Source organism: Oppia nitens, unplaced genomic scaffold (assembly GCF_028296485.1).
Source record: "Oppia nitens isolate AA-2021 unplaced genomic scaffold, nextdenovo-longstitch-racon4-pilon3 scaffold31_pilon_pilon_pilon, whole genome shotgun sequence".
NCBI lineage: Eukaryota > Metazoa > Arthropoda > Arachnida > Sarcoptiformes > Oppiidae > Oppia > Oppia nitens.
The window spans coordinates 888,542-905,966 of NW_026533212.1; the positions used below are offsets into that span (position 1 = coordinate 888,542).

The window sequence follows — 17,425 nt, forward strand, 5'->3', positions numbered from 1 at the left end:
TTATATATATATATATACACTAATAAATCTATTATTTTACGGTAACTATAAAACAAAATTTTCATTACCGGTAACTAATTATTAATATTATTAATAATAATTGCATATATCATATAAAATTGTTTAGTTTAAAAAATTAATAATAATTGTTTTGCAATATAAAATCAAGTCATTAAATACTAATAATAATAATAATAATAATAAGTTATACAACTTATTAAGTTTTTTTTAATTATTAAATTAATTTATATATATATATATTGATTATAATTATACTTTTATACTATAATTTACATCACAATTATTGGAAGTACACAAAACTCATATCATAGATACTGTCCACACATTTACTGTTAATATATTTGACAAATCTAGTTGTTTTGCCATCTCTGTAGACAATATTCAGATTATTACTGTASGGATCAATTGTCAACAGTTCTTCATCTACGCCTTTGCCAATATATGATACAAAACCACCGGTTTCTCTGTCAAACTCGCGATTATCACAATTAAAATGTATGATAACGTCCAGWGCGGCCGACTTTTCAAGCAATTCAGCCGAATTGTCGTGAACTAAGGTATAGTACGATGGAGACCATCGTCTGATTTCACCTCTACTACGAGGGTTACTGTTTTCGGCTGTGGTAGTGGTGATGGTAGTGGTAATGGTAGTCATCAACAAACAAACAAACAAATAGATAATATTAGATAAACTATASGACACTTTTGATTSAACACTTACCAGTAATAGCTATACCATCGTTATGTTTATGGTCGCTATCTTCATCTGATTCATTATTTTCAGATGAGTTGTTATCTTCMGAGTCGTCGTCATCGTCATCATCAGCAGCAATGGCCAACTCGTGTAGTTTAAGACCCGTCAGATTCGATAGTATTAAGTACATGGCTTCCGATCGGAACAGTTCGTAGGCTTCGAGTACAATAGCCGGACAACTGTTGACTGATGCGCTGTCGTAGCGGCGCATATTCGGCGGTCCCGTACGACGCCAGACAATAGCTTCGCTATCTTTTAGCGCTCGGGCCAACTCGTGGTACTTGTCGTAGGCGAAAAAATCTTGCAAAACAATTTCGGATAGATCGCCGAAACGCGATCTGATCTCCCATTGAGTCGAATCGTCCAAATAGAGCGGATTGATCCACGACTGGACCACATCGAGCGGTACATCGGTGGCCGGTTCGGTCGTTAAYTGTGGTTCCAAATTGGGTTGCGGTCGTACAATACGCGGTCCGTGAAACCAGCCGTTAACACTGAGTCGTATCTTTGAATCGCTAACTACTTCCGATACTTGATGCCAAGTAACGGGACTGACCTCGAAAAARGCAAATCGGTTCCATTTGGGCGCCACTGATGCCACAATGTCGGTCGGTTCGCCTCTATCTGTGTATTTGTATAACAATAGGACATTAGACATACATTCAATAAATACGGTAAATAAAACATCCATTTTTTAATCGGTACTAACCGTTTGAGTCAAACAAATCGAGTAGTCCGCCGTCACTGGCCGTCCAATCGGGAACTAAATATAGTATAAAAGCCACTCTTCGGCCGTCGGTATCCTCTTCGATGGCRTCGTCGTGACATAAAAGATAGTCTATGAAAGAGAGAGAGAGAGAGAGTTAATGTCTTGTATTGTCAKCAAAATCAATACCCCTATCGACATACAAATACCGACCATTTTGCTCGTATCGGCTGACAGTTAGCGCAATGTTGTCGTTCAGCTCGAGACCAGTTAATCGTTGGACAAACGGCTTAACTTGTTTGGCAAACAGCCGACACAATCGGCCAATCAGTCCGTCGGTAATATTGTTCAAATCCTGCGACTGTCTCAACCGATACAAGTCGTTGTTCTTCGACGTCAAGTCCAACTGATTGATCTCACGCTTGAGTTCAGCCAAAAAGTCTTGGTTGTTGTCGTCGTCGTCGATAAAGTCGTTAAATGCCATCACTTTGAACGGCTTTGTAATCAATTGGATGTCTTTGTCGACGACAGCGGCGACAGTGGTGGCGGCGATCACCTCATCATCGGCGGCGGCGGCAGTGGTCGGCGTCGGCTTAACACCCGTTCTGTACCATTCGGTCAACTGATCCAAACGTTTCGGGCGGAGATAGTTGTCGTTGATATTGACGACATCGATGTCATCGATGATGTCCTGGCCATTGGCGGCGGCGGCGGCGACGGAACTGCTTGTTATCTTCTGTCGTTTCTTTTGGCGATCACCGGTGAGGTCCTCATCGTCGCCGCCATTGGCCACCAGTCGAGCCGTAGTAGTAGTTGTCTTGGGATCAGTTTCTTTGCTCATAACTTCATTGGATTCATAAATCAATCATTAAATCACAACAAAAAAAATTCAATGTTTTTTCAAATGTAAACAAATATTTATTAATATATATTTTTTTTTGTTTTGTTTATTACTATTACTGTAATAAAACACGTGTTTATAATACTGTATATTGAAAAATATAATGTATTAATAGTAAGGGATTGTATTGTAATCTTATATCTATTTAAAAAAAAAAAATTTGAATTTTCAAATACTAATAATCAAATACATTATATTATTTATAAATAATATAATGTATTACTTAATTAATTACATAAAAAAATTAATTAATTATCAATTTGTCATTTAAAAAATCAAACAAAATTATTGGTTAACTATAAGTCAAGTCAATGGTTATAATAATTATTAACTATTTAGGTATGAAAAAAATGTTTTGTAATAATAATCATATAATAATAACTAAATTTAAAGAGTATTAAAGAGAAATAATTAAAAAAAAAATTAAATCAAACAAAAAAAACAATTGACTATTAAATTGATGATAAAATATGTAATGAGAAAAAAACAGTTATATATATATATATATACTTTATAAATGTGATTATGATTTACGGGTAATTAAAAAAATTGTATCAAAAATAATGATTGCATTTATGTTGTCGTTGTATTCAATGATTTTTTTGTCGGTAATATACCGGTAAACAAATGTAATGTAATAAATCAACAATTTTTTTTTTGATCTGTGGTTTCACTAATCTATAATTACGGTAATTGTTTTGAAAACATAATTATCAAAACAAAACACATATATATAGTCAACGATTGAATGCAAACGGCTTTCGGCCTAAGATCTTGTCTTTGAGCTCCTGTGCCGACTGTAGCCGTTCGTCAGCCATCTCCAGCCGACGTCTCTCTTTCATCTCCTGTATCTCTCGTCGTTTGTCTTCCAATTGTTTCATACGTTTCAAGTAGTCGTTGTCAATACCGCACTCGACTTCGGCCAGTGCAATGCCAAACGGATCGCCAGAGCCGCCAATATTGGCCACAGATTTCATGTTGACAACAGGTAAGGATTCCGGTGCTGCTGTTTGTTGTTGAATCACTAGTTTGTCAGCCATAGTAGCAGCAACAGCAGCTACCTGTCCTCCTCCTCCTCCTCCGCTGCTATGATCACCACCACCACTAGTGTTAGTAAATCGACACTTGATCTGCGGTTTGGTTGATGTGATATTCGCTGATGTATTTGACGTCCTATTGTTGTTGTTAATAGTTATCAATATATCGTCTCGTGGTTTGGCAATCGTTTTGAGACTTCCTATCGACGGCAAACTTGTTGGTAGAGTCATCGCATTGCTAAGCCGTGAGCCCAGTGTCGATGAGTATGATGACAATGGTGTCTGCAAACCAGTCAACTGTAAGGCAAGCGCTTCATTGGTCTTCTGTTGGACTATCAGTGCATTTACTAATAGCTGATTCGGATTAAGTATACCTAAATCTAATTGCTATTGAAGATCAAAAAACATTAGATCCCAGTCATTATACAAAAAAATGGTGGATATATTGGTGATAATAAATGCATACATATTTCATTTCGGGCGTCAAATTCAATAGTTGACTCAATTGGCAATCGTTTTTCAGGGCTGATCTGATTCGGCTATCGGTGTTTGCTTTGGGTATAAACTGTCTCAAGTCTCTGCCACCACCACCTCCGCCCCTGCCATTATAACGACTACCAATTATGCCTAATCGGCCGCCCATATTGGGCAACGGTAGTCTACGATTAGAGCCAAATTTATTGGCAAACCGGTTCTGCTGGTTGTGCTGCTGATGGTTATGATGATGATAATCGTTCAATCGTTTAATACCATATCGTCCATAATCGCCGGCATCCCTATCACGTCGTCGTCTTCTTCTACTACTACTACTACTTCCACGTTTGCCACGCATTTCTCTAACCAATTGTCGACCCAATTCGTCCAGTGAATCGGGTATTTCGCGACCACTACCACTACCGCCACCACTACTACTACTACTCGTCAAATGGCCGCTCAATGTCTTTGTCATCAAACTGATTGTCTGCTGTCGTCGTTCCGATCGAAACTTATCTCTCGGCTCGTCGTCATCGTCGCCGTCGTTGTCGTCATTATCTTCTTGTGAATCATTATTATCATTGTTGGTGTCGTCGTTATCGATATCGTAGACAATAAGCTGCCGGTGACCACCACCACCACAACCACCACCTCCTGAAGCAGTCGACAATCGACTCGTAATAACATTGTTGGTATCAACGCTGGTGGTGGTGGCCGTCGTCGTAGTGTCCATAGCGTCACCGTTGCCGCCGATATCGTCTTCGTAGTCGACCTCAAGTAATGTATTTTCTTCTTCGCGTGTTAGCTCCAGAAGATCATTGCCGCCGCCGCCGCCACCAACCGATGTCGTCGACGATGTGTCCAATAGATCCATAATATCTGCTGCTGAATACCTAAATAACGAGTGGCCGTTACGAGACGGTTCCGGTCGGTAATTGAATGTATGTTTTGTGAGTTGATCACCGAAATCACTTCACCAATGATGATGATGTGGTGGTGGACATCAAAAAAATGTTGGATCAAATCGTTTATATGATTACTTACATTTCAGTCACCAGAGATATGTGATAATAATAATAATGGTTTCAGTAATTGTTGGATCAGTTTATAGACAAAGACAAAGACAATGACAACAATCAGTCAATCAATGCTTTTGTTTTGTTTTGTTTGTCTTTCAATAAAATAAAAATCATTAACTCATTGACTGATTGATTGATTGATTGATTGATTGATTGATTGATTGATTGATTGATTGATTGATTGATTGATTGATTGATTGATTGACTAATAGACTGATTGGTTAGCAATTGAATGATTGGCTATAACTGTATATTAATAATATGTGTTATACTGTAATAATAATAATAAACCGCTAAATATTGAATACAAACTGTTAAACACTGTATTAATAATACTGTAATCAATATTAATAAACACATTGGCATTGCATTACTGTTTATTATTATATTTTATACAATAAATAACGTCACAACTATTAGTTATAAATTTAATTATATATTTATTAATACATGTATACATATTTTTTTTTGGTCTAATAGGGGTCTAATAGTTAGTTGACGTATTTTATGTATTGAATGATAAATTTATTATTATTAATATACTGTGTGTATATAAAACTAGCGCTTAATTTGAAATTTTAAAAAATTTAATTTTTTTTTCATACAAAAATAATTATTTAGTAAAATATATTTTTTTTGATTATTTTTTTTAATAATAATAATAATAATAGTATTCAAAATCAAATTAATATATATATATATATCACATTAATAAATCATTAAAAAAAAGTAAATTATTAAAGTAAATTGGATATAAAATTTATGTACAATTAATTAATTAAGAAAAATTAAAAGTCAATTACAAATAATATAATTAAATATATAATAAAATAAAGTTACTTAAAWTTTTTTTTATTAGTTTCAAATAATAATATACATACAAAAATAATTATTTAGTAAAATATATTTTTTTTTGATTATTTTTTAATAATAATAATAATAGTATTCAAAATCAAATTAATATATATATCACATTAATAAATCATTAAAAAAAAAATTAATTATTAAAGTAAATTGGATATAAAATTTATGTACAATTCATTAATTAATTAGAAAAATTAAAAGTCAATTACAAATAAAAGATAATTAAAACATAAGTAAATATATAAGTAAAATAAAAAGTTACTTAAAATTTTTTTTTATTAGTTTCAAATAATAATATACATACAAAAATAACTATTTAGTATAATATATTTTTTTGATTATTTTTTTAATAATAATAATAATAATAAAATAGTATTCAAAATCAAATTAATATATATATCACATTAATAAATCATTAAAAAAAAATTAATTATTAAAGTAAATTGGATATAAAATTTATGTACAATTAATTAATTAATTAAGAAAAATTAAAAGTCAATTACAAATAAAACATAATTAAATATATAAGTAAAATAAAAAGTTACTTAAAAGTAAAAGTAATTTATAAATATTTGTTTAAGTCGTCCAACGAGTTTAGATAGTAATCGGGAACACATTTATGATCCTCGGGATCGGGTGAGTTACGAAAGTTGACCATATCATCGTAGGTACCGATACCCGACTGGACAAACAATGTTTTCAGGCCATTGTTACGACCAAAAACCATATCAGTGGTCAGCCGATCGCCGATCATAATTGTCCGCTTGGGATCGATCTCGGGATGTTGCAAACGGATAATGTTGAAGAAATACTGGTAGGGTTTGCCCAACGGTATCGGTTCGCGACCGGTCACTGCCTGAATGGCGGCTACATAAGCGCCAGGTCCGGGAACGGCTACCCGAGGATCGGGATGCGGAAACGATTCATCGGCATTGCTGGCAATGAACAGACAACCAGGATCTTTGACATACGTACAGGCTTTGGTCAACTTCGGAAACGATATCTGATTGTCAAAACCGACGACCACTGCCCCAACATCGGGATCAATGTCTACTTCGGCCATTCCGGGTGTCCAGTGTCTGGGTGTAAAATCAGGTCCAACACCCATCGATTCGATACCCATTTCGGCCAGTTCGCCGGCAATACCCGATTGGCCGACAATGAAAACTTTGCGCTCGAAACCGATTGACTTCAGATAGACGGCCGTCGAATAGGAAGTGGGAAACAGTTCGTCCAAATCGGCTTCAAAACCGAGTTTCAGTAGTTTGTCGTGAAATTCGTAACGGGTTTTCGTACTGTTGTTCGTAGCAAAACATACCCGTTTGCCTCTCGACCGCAGGTTATTGATGGCCTTGGCTGCACCCTTGACGGCACCATTGTTTACCCATAGGACACCATCGCAATCGGATAATATAAAGTCAAACTTGTCCAGAAATTCCTGGACCCGTTCCTTACTGTCCAAATTGATTGGCGTTACCGGAGCTGGTGTCGACTGTTTTTTCCGCTGCTGTTGTTGTCGTTGACCGGCGATGGCGGCACTCATCAGACGATTATTCTTCAGATTCATCTGATTGTTGAAATCGTTTTCCAATTCATAGGTAGACATGATTTTTTGGTAGTTTTTCAATAGTTTTCAACAAAAAATATTTATAATTAATAGCAAACAAAATAAATTGATACTAAAAATATATATATAGTTTTAGTTTATAATTATAATAAACTTTTTTAGTAAATCAATTGAAAGTATTTTTGAAAAGTTTTTTTTAAATAACAACTAAATGATTAGTTAGTCAGTCAGTTAACAAATGATGATTTTTATGGCCATAAACGATGGTCTTATATACTAAACAAAAAAAAATCCTAACCTATAGATCGGAAGTCATATTATACAGATTTGTTAGACACTACAGGGGTATACACTGTACATACATGTGTGCATCAAAGTACAGTACAATGTATGGATAGTATAGATATATTAATGGGTCGGAAAAAACTTTTCCATCATTTATTTAACACTAATAGATAGGACAGGTATTACAAAAGTTATGTATGAGTTAGAGATAATAAAGAGAGAGAGAGAGAGAGAGAGAGAGAGAGAGAGAGAGAGAGAGAGAGAGAGAGAGAGAGAGAGTATGTACTTTCATAYACACACATACAATCACGAGGAGATTGGCGATAGGAAAGGGAGGGTAGAATAGTTTGCCCCCATTCCCTACACGTGTATAACATTGCCCCCTCCTATAGTTATTTAGGATGTCTAAGTCGAGGATTAAATGTTTATATATTTAATGAATACTAATTTTTATATTAGTTTTATATTGATATATACAACAAAAATAAAAAGTTTATAATTACTACTACTACTACTACTACTACTACTACTACTACTACTGTATTATAATTTATAATAGCAAACTTTTAATAGTATTAACTTTACTTTATTTGGATACTGTAGTTGTAATTTTAATTAAATATTAATTTTATTTAATACTCTATTATATATACACAGTAGATAGTATCATCCAGATTATTTTACTATCAAAAAAAATTATAAAATAAATATATATAAAAATTTAGAAACTTTCCATTATTAATTATTAATAATATTAATATTATGGGTATTTTACAGTACATTTACATTCATTATAAAATTTATAACATTTTTTTTTTGGTGCAATATTTATTTATTTATTTTAAAAACTGATTAAAACTACTAATCATAAAATTTAATAATAATAAGAAAACATTTATTATTTTTGATAATAACTAAATTAATTGGGGGAGGAAAGGGGGATGAGTGTGTGTGTGTGTGTGTGTGTGTGTGTATGTGTATGTGTGTAAGTGATAATAATATTAAATTTTAGATAATTGTATCTATATAATATTTTTTTATTTTATAAAAATTAGATATATAGTAAAATAATTAATTAATTAATTAAAAAATATATATAAAATATATATAATTTAATGACAACTAAACTGTAATATCTATTATAGATTTCATAAAAATATAGTAATTTTTTATAATAATTATTATTATTATCTAAAGTGTCTCTTAAAGTTTAAGTGTCTTTAGAAAAAAAAAATATTTTAGTTTTTGAAAAAACAATTTTATTGAACTTTTTATTTTATTTATTGTTTGATTAAGTTTTTTTTTGTTGTTGTTATATATTAATATTTATTTATTTTTTTCATAATACACATGTATCTCATACACGTGGGTTCATTGCTATTAAATATTTTATATATATTATACAACAACAAAAAAGTTTATTAGGTATCCCCTTATATTATTAATGGTGTATATCTTGATGTATATAAAAATAAATAAATTGAAAATAAAAGATTTTTAACCCACAAACTATAGAAATCAATGACATAGAAATATAAATAAATAAATAAATACAAACACACACACACACACACACAAAATATATTATATTATATTTTATACTAATAGGAAAATTCCCGTCAAATTTATATATTATTATCAAAAAAAAAAATCATTTTTGATTTTTATTTATTAATTATATTGAATTATTATATAGACATTTGCACAGTAGACTTGAGTTCAAGGATACAAAACATAAGGAGTAGTTGAAGTGTGAAGGACTGGTAGTTTTATATTTAGATATATTATATATATATTTTTTGCTGAAAACTGGATATTATTTAATATTATTATTTAGAGGATTGAAATTTATATATAATATATAGTTTTTTAAAAAATACTAAAATAAAAAACAATAATAAACTTTTTTGTTAGCATGCATATCAAATATTTAAATATTTTATTTTATTAATAATTTTTAATTTTATTCAAAATTACTTGTTATTCAAACAACTATTGGAAACCAACAAAAAAAATTATGCAAATATTATTGGGAATTATTAGTATATAAAATATGTTTTCTAAAAAAGTAAAAAATATAAATTTTTAGTTTAATATTACTTTATTATTATAATATTATTATTGAATATTCATTTTCAAAAACAAATTTATATTTGAATAAAACTTATGAATTCATACAAAACTATTAAAATCATATAATGTTAATAATATTATAACAAACAAACAAACTATGAATAAAATATTGAATTAAAATATTTGTATGTTTTTATTATTCAATAGTAATAAAAATTAAAAATGTTTTTATTTTTTAAATTTTTGTAAATATGTTTATGAATTCTGATTATTATTATTACTTATGTTATTTATAGTATAATTTACATTAGTTTTAATATATTTGTATAATATTTATATAATAATTATTTAAATATAACTTAATGTTATTTATTTAGATTTTTTTATTTTGATTAAAAAAATTATTATTTAAACTATTGTACTGAACTTAGTTGATATGTTTTTTATTATATAAATAATATTTATTAAATATATTCATTTAAAAAAATAAAAAATCAGTTTAATATTACTTAATTATTATTATTATTGAATATTCATATAAAACATTAGGAAAATTACAATATTTATGGACAAAAAATATTATTTAATTATAATAATAATATCAAATCTATTCAATACATTTGTTTGATTTCTTTATTTTAAAAATTATAAATATTATTGAAATATGTGTTTAATTTTTAAATAATATTTTTGTTTTTTTTAAAAATTCAAATTACTTCAGCAAAAATTTTATTATAAACAATAAAAATATTTATAATAATGTGTTTATATAAGTGTGTGCATATATAATATATAATTATATATTATATATGTTTGTGTTTATAATGTAATAATTTTAATGCATATCATTGTACGGTAGTATACTAGTAATGTAAATATTTTTTATTATTAAACAAAATTATAATATAATATTACCGTACTCATGTAATATTTTATTAGAAATAATTTTAATTAAAAAAATAAACTTACAATTTTTTTAAAACTATATTTTTATACATGTACTGTGCTAAATAAATTATAAGATTATATAGTTCATGAAAAAATATATATATACAATGAATATGATTAATAAACATATATCAACTGATTAATTATAATACAGTATATACGGTATATATATATATTATTGATAGATATATATATAACATATGATATAATATTATAGAATATATTATCAATGAAATTCTTGTCTATTAATCATAATTATTATTAATATAAAAAATTTTCCATTAAAACAGATTCTGTAATAATCTTGAATATTATAATATATTGAAATACATATAAAATTTTAAGGAATAATAGATTGTTTCAGTTTATTTATTTTTATGTTTTTTTAAAAAAAATATATTTTGTTTACTGTTAGATCATAGCAACTAATTAATTAATTATTTTATAATCAATTTTTTTTGACAGTAAATAATATTTTTAATTTAAAAATATGAATATATAAACCAATGATGTGTTAGACAACATTTCTAGGTTATAGTAGTAGTAGTAGTAGTTGTACTCTATTGAGTTGGTCCTACAAAATAATATATATATATATATAAAAGAGTTTTTACTACCACTAGTCTCAAGGATACACGTGTAGTAACTATCCCCACAGCTACCCCCTATCGCCCCCCCTGTTTGGTGATGGGAGGAGGGGAGGAGGGAGTCCGGAATGGGATGACTCAGTCAGCCTATAGTAACACAATTTTTTTTTTAAATTGAAACTATCAATAATACAGTATAGTTATGTACTGTAGTACAGTATATAGTTTATATACCTTTATATATATAAAAAAAAAATAAATAAATATACTGTAATACGTGATGTTATTAATAAAATACAGTAAATTATATAAATATATATAAATTTTAATATATTTGATATACAGTATAATATTAAGTATAAAACAAATACAATACTAAATATTATCAAAAAAAAAATTATAATTACAATTAATAATAATAGACTATTATTTAATGTGCTATTTATTATTGCATAGTTATTTCTAGACTGTTAACAAATGTAAATAAAATATCAAGTGTTTATTATTATTATAATTATAGAATAAATAAATAAATATTTTATTACAAATTTATTATTATTATTATTATTAACATATATGAAATTTTTTTTTAAAAATTTAAATGCACTTTTATTATATTATTATTTTGTTATTATTAAAATATATTGTAAAAAACTAAATTGTATTAAAATAAAAAGTAATAAATAAATAAACTGTAAAAATCACCCAAACAAACAAATATTTATCAGTTTAAATAACATTATGAAATTTTTATTTAAAAATAATTTAGACTAAATATAACTTATTAATGATTGATTTTTTTTGGATTTAATCCATAAATAAAAGCCAGACAACAACAAAATATTATTATTTTTTTTTGTTTTTTGTTAAAATTATTTGATAAATATAAAAATAGAAATAAGATATTTATAATTATATTTATATATATATTATTTAGATGTTTGCCAAATAATAATAATACAGTATATAATTGTAAATATATATATATATATATATAAAATAATATATATATATATACTGTATATTGAAATTCTGGTAAACATTTCCGTCAAAAAAAAACATAACAATAATATTTGAAAGTTTTTTTTTGGAAATTATTTTATAGTAAACATTTAAACCTATTTACTGTATAATTAAGTTATTATTGTAATAAAATATATAATATATATTATTTTTCTTAAATAAAAACTACTATTGAAATACGTGTCAATAATAAAATAAAATAACAAAATTGTGTATTAAATTACAAATAAACAAAAAATAAAATAAAAAGGGGTTTCCGTTCAGCCAGTGATCACGCATTCAGCTTATAATATATTTTCAGTTATTATTATTATTATTATTATATAACTAGTATTTTTTAAGTGTTAAGGGATTTTAAATATACATACAAATAGACTGTTAGACAACTATTTGGCTGAAAAACACGTGATAAGTATGTGATCACCAGTTATTTTTTGATGACATTTTTATATCATATAATATCATATATATATGGACGACATTCCTCAAGATCTGGTAGTTTTTATTTTATATGTATTTGGCTGTCTATGCTGTTGTCACCCTATTTTTATATAAAATATGTAATTGTATATATAATAATAATACAGTATATTATTGTATATATGTTGAATATAATATTGTAATTATAATCTTATTTTTTTTATTTAAATAAAAAAAACTAATAATTCGATCATTATATTGATATTATACACGTGTAGTATATTTTTTTCAATAAAAAATTGTTTTTTATTAATTTTATATATATATATATAAGAATATATAAAACTATATATATCTGATAGTAGTAGTAGTAGTAATATTAGTTTAGATAAAAGATTATATACAGTATTTATTTTATGCAAAAATAACAAATTTCTACTAATAAGGAATATTAATGGAAAATTTCCAACAAAAATCTTTTAATTCAAAAAGTTTTCAAAAGATTTTTAATTGAGGCTAAAGTGCATATTAATAATAATGATTTTAATTATGTATATAACTTTTACTGTAAAATACTATAATATATTATTATTCATATTTATTTTATTTTATTTTTTTGATAAATTCATGATTTTAGGTGCAAAAACTTTTCCATATTATCCAACAACAAAAAAAATCAAATATTTAATAAAAATTATTATTATCTTAAAAAAAATCAATTGACAACTTTTTTTTTTCTTTTTTATATTTTAAACGAAACAAATTTTGAAACAAATAGTTTTATATGTTGTAAACAAGGGTTTTATATTATATATTATATATAAATTTTATAGATATAAATAAAATTGTATGTGTATATATTATATTATCAATTTGTATAAATAAATAAATAAATATACAGTAATTTATTTGTGTGTTTATTTATAATAATAATAATAGCACACACATACACATACACATACACATACACATACATACACACACACACACACACACAGTGTATGTGTAATATAACTACTTTTAACTAACTTTATTATATTACAGTATACTGTATACAAGTTATTGGCAAAGTTTATTATACGGGTGCACGTGGTCTAAAACTGATAGTCTATCCCCCCTTTTTATTTTGAAACGACATCCCCATCCCATTACGTGAGTAATATTAGGTATACACCCTCGACAGCAAGCAGTTATTCCCCCTTATCTCTCTCTCTCTCTCTCTCTCTCTCTCTCTCTCTCTCTCTCTCTCTCTAAACAGAGTCAAAAAATCCGGTACTTAAGGGACTCTGAAATTGCATTTCAAGTCATTAGTTTTGAAAAAACATTTGACTCTTGAAATAATTTAAAAGTTTTTTTTTAAACAAATTTCATTGAAAAGAAAATAACTTTTTAAAAAAATTATTACTTGAAAACCACTAAACAGTGATCTGATTTGAAGTTCAATAGCAATAACATCAACAAAAATAATTAACTGTAAGTTTTTTTTGAATATAAAAGTTATTTTAATTTTTTTTAAATAGTCAAACATATACTAAATTTTTATTTCCTCCCTCTCTCTCTCTCTCTCTCTCTCTCTCTCCTAAAATGTTTTTTATAGCAAAATGTGTGAACAAATAATTGGCGAAAACGAAATCCTGTCGACAATGAACAACAAGACATTATCATCATCGATGGTAACCAAAGAGGTCGGACTGTGCCAGTCGTACGAGCGCCGTATGACTGAATATATGACATCCGTACCCCATATACCGCCTACACTGTTTGAACTCAGGCTCCGACACAACGAAATCAAAACCGATATTATCAGACAATATAAAAACAATACCATCAGCAGCACCGGTATCAACAACAAACAGTCGCCCCCATCGACGGCTGCATCGGTCAGCAAATTGGATAATCTGATTGAAAAAGTCTATCAAAATTTGGCCAAAAAAAATATCAAAGAGTATAAGACATGTCAGGCCGGGTTCATCATTGGCTGGAAGTGCAATACAAACAAACCATCCAAACCGACTGTCCAGTCCAGTGACGATAGGTTTTAATTAAAATTAATTAAATAATAATTAATTAACTGATTTTTTTGTGGATATATCCTATCATATATTTCACTCATATATTATTAATAATTTTATTGCCATAAATATATTTTTTTTGTGATGACCTATTGATATTAATATTATATTATTATTAATACTATTATAACTTATTAATAATAGTGAGTGTGATTTCATAAAATTGTAAATAATTATTATTTTTATTTTGTTAATATTTAATTATTATTATTATTATCAATATATCTGATTTATATTAAATATATATTTATTTATATATATATATTAAAATATGATTATTATTATTATTCAATGCCAATGTTTTAATTTTTTAGTTAGACTTTTATTGAAAATGTAAAGTCATTTATTGTAAATACTTTATATATTTATATATATATGAAAAACAAAATATATGTTCAGATTAAATGATTTTACAGAAAATATTATATTGTATTTTTAATTTTTATTATTTTAATTCAATATATTAATGTTAAATTAACATTAAATCAAAAAAAATTGTCTATAAAACAAATAATAATATTTTATACAGTAATACAAACTAATACAATACAATATATTTAAAATGTGATAATTATTATCAATAATAAATTTAAAATTTTTATTTATAACCTAATGTTATATTCAGTATTAACTTATTATTATTATTGATGCAAACATTGATGCGTTCAATAATTAATTGATAATAACTTATAAAAAACCAGTTAAGAATGCTAGAAAGCATTATTAGAAAAAAAAACTTGAATATCATAAATATGTTGAAACCAAATAGTTGGTATAATTATATAGTATTAATTTATATAGTAACAAAAATAAAAAACTGGTAAAATATACATAATTTAAATAATGTTATGTAGGTTATCTAATGACTCGGTATGACAAAATAAACTCAACCATAGTCATGTAGGGTATCAAATGACTCGGAATGACAAAATAAACTCAACTATAATCATGTATGGTATCAAATGATTCGGTATGACAAAATAAACTCAACTATAGTCATGTATGGTATCAAATGATTCGGTATGACAAAATAAACAACCATAGTCATGTATGGTATCAAATGATTCGGTATGACAAACAAAACTCAACTATAGTCATGTAGGGCATCAAATGACTCGGAATGACAAAATAAACTCAACTATAGTCATGCAGGGTATCAAATGACTCGGTATGACAAAATAAACTCAACCATAGTCATGTAGGGTATCAAATGACTCGGAATGACAAACAAAACTCAACTATAGTCATGTAGGGCATCAAATGACTCGGAATGACAAAATAAACTCAACTATAGTCATGTATGGTATCAAATGATTCGGTATGACAAAATAAACTCAACCATAGTCATGTAGGGTATCAAATGACTCGGAATGACAAACAAAACTCAACTATAGTCATGTAGGGCATCAAATGACTCGGAATGACAAAATAAACTCAACTATAGTCATGTATGGTATCAAATGATTCGGTATGACAAAATAAACAACCATAGTCATGTAGGATATCAAATGACTCGGAATGACAAACAAAACTCAACTATAGTCATGCAGGGTATCAAATGACTCGGTATGACAAAATAAACTCAACCATAGTCATGTAGGGTATCAAATGACTCGGAATGACAAACAAAACTCAACTATAGTCATGTAGGGCATCAAATGACTCGGAATGACAAAATAAACTCAACTATAGTCATGTATGGTATCAAATGATTCGGTATGACAAAATAAACAACCATAGTCATGTATGGTATCAAATGATTCGGTATGACAAAATAAACAACTATAGTCATGTATGGTATCAAATGATTCGGTATGACAAAATAAACAACCATAGTCATGTAGGGTATCTAATGACTCGGAATGACAAACAAAACAACTATAGTCATGTAGGGTATCAGATGATTAATATAATGAAATAAACAAATATAATCATGTTTGGTATTAAATGATTTAGTATAACAAAATAAACAGTTAAAATCATACTTTTGCTGCCATTTTTTTAAAAATTAATATAATTTTAATCTATTATATCTTATTTTTAATACTATATACAATTCTAAGCGCTAAAATTTACCTTAATTTTTTATACATTTGTCACCATTTTTTTAAAAAAATAATTTTAATTTATTATATCTTATTTTTGATGCTCTATACGTTAAAATTTTTACCTAATTTTTTTTATTTTGGCCGCCATTTTTAAAAAAATAAAAAAAATAATTTTAATTTATTATATCTTATTTTTGATGCTCTATACAATTCTAAACGTTAAAAATTTTACCTAAATTTTTTTTTATTTTGGCCGCCATTTTCTCTATGTTCCCGAAGAGATATCAAAATTTTAATGCATATTTTTATGCTTGCTTTTGATGCTCTATTCAAATTTATACTTAAAATATTTTTTCTTAAAATTTTCTTTACTTTGGCCGCCATTTTCTATATGTTCCCGAAGAGATATCAAAATTTTAATGCAACTTTTCAATACATTATTAGTAGTCCTCTAACCGAATCTGAAGTCAGAATTTCAAAATTCGCAAAAAAAATGCTACACACACACACACACACAAAAAAGGCTCGTATAGATTTCAGAAAACAAAACTTTTCAAGTTTTTTTT

The 17,425-nt window shown here is 27.2% G+C and overlaps 4 protein-coding genes across 5 annotated transcripts; 1 reads left to right on the forward strand and 3 right to left on the reverse strand.

The window, feature by feature from the left end:
• Nucleotides 1-299: 299 nt before the first annotated feature.
• Nucleotides 300-2,401, reverse strand: LOC128956633 (prolyl 3-hydroxylase OGFOD1-like). The gene is made up of 4 exons (XM_054302351.1): nucleotides 1,695-2,401; nucleotides 1,485-1,613; nucleotides 743-1,399; nucleotides 300-639 (listed from the first exon to the last, which is right to left on the reverse strand). The coding sequence occupies exons 1-4, from the start codon at nucleotides 2,320-2,322 to the stop codon at nucleotides 302-304; spliced, it is 1,752 nt and encodes a 583-aa protein (XP_054158326.1). The 5' UTR covers nucleotides 2,323-2,401; the 3' UTR covers nucleotides 300-301.
• Nucleotides 2,402-2,918: 517 nt separating this feature from the next.
• On the reverse strand, nucleotides 2,919-5,267 carry LOC128956632 (uncharacterized). Of its 2 annotated transcripts, none has more exons than XM_054302349.1 (3): nucleotides 4,938-5,267; nucleotides 3,886-4,786; nucleotides 2,919-3,806 (listed from the first exon to the last, which is right to left on the reverse strand). In XM_054302349.1, coding segments are annotated over exons 1-3 (1,590 nt in total). In that variant the 5' UTR covers nucleotides 4,940-5,267; the 3' UTR covers nucleotides 2,919-3,119. The 2 variants fall into 2 exon arrangements, with proteins under 2 accessions (XP_054158324.1, XP_054158325.1); XM_054302350.1 differs by having other exon boundaries at nucleotides 3,886-4,864.
• A 1,076-nt stretch (nucleotides 5,268-6,343) lies between these two features.
• Nucleotides 6,344-7,845, reverse strand: LOC128956556 (glycerol-3-phosphate phosphatase-like). The gene has a single exon (XM_054302278.1). It carries the CDS (start codon nucleotides 7,440-7,442, stop codon nucleotides 6,399-6,401), a length of 1,044 nt encoding a protein of 347 aa, XP_054158253.1. The 5' UTR covers nucleotides 7,443-7,845; the 3' UTR covers nucleotides 6,344-6,398.
• Nucleotides 7,846-14,046: 6,201 nt separating this feature from the next.
• On the forward strand, nucleotides 14,047-14,902 carry LOC128956638 (uncharacterized). Its single transcript, XM_054302357.1, has 2 exons — nucleotides 14,047-14,212; nucleotides 14,337-14,902. The coding sequence occupies exon 2, from the start codon at nucleotides 14,341-14,343 to the stop codon at nucleotides 14,779-14,781; it is 441 nt and encodes a 146-aa protein (XP_054158332.1). The 5' UTR covers nucleotides 14,047-14,212; nucleotides 14,337-14,340; the 3' UTR covers nucleotides 14,782-14,902.
• The last annotated feature ends 2,523 nt before the right edge of the window (nucleotides 14,903-17,425 follow it).

Excerpts from the sequence above, each read along its gene's own strand:
- LOC128956632 (XM_054302349.1), bottom strand. Across the intron at positions 3,807-3,885 it reads TGACGCCCGAAATGAAATAT|CAATTAGATTTAGGTATACT; the intron begins GTATGCATTTAT and ends GATCTTCAATAG.
- LOC128956556 (XM_054302278.1), bottom strand. The coding sequence starts at position 7,442 with ATGTCTACCTATGAATTGGAAAACGATTTCAACAATCAGATGAATCTG.
- LOC128956638 (XM_054302357.1), top strand. The coding sequence starts at position 14,341 with ATGTGTGAACAAATAATTGGCGAAAACGAAATCCTGTCGACAATGAAC.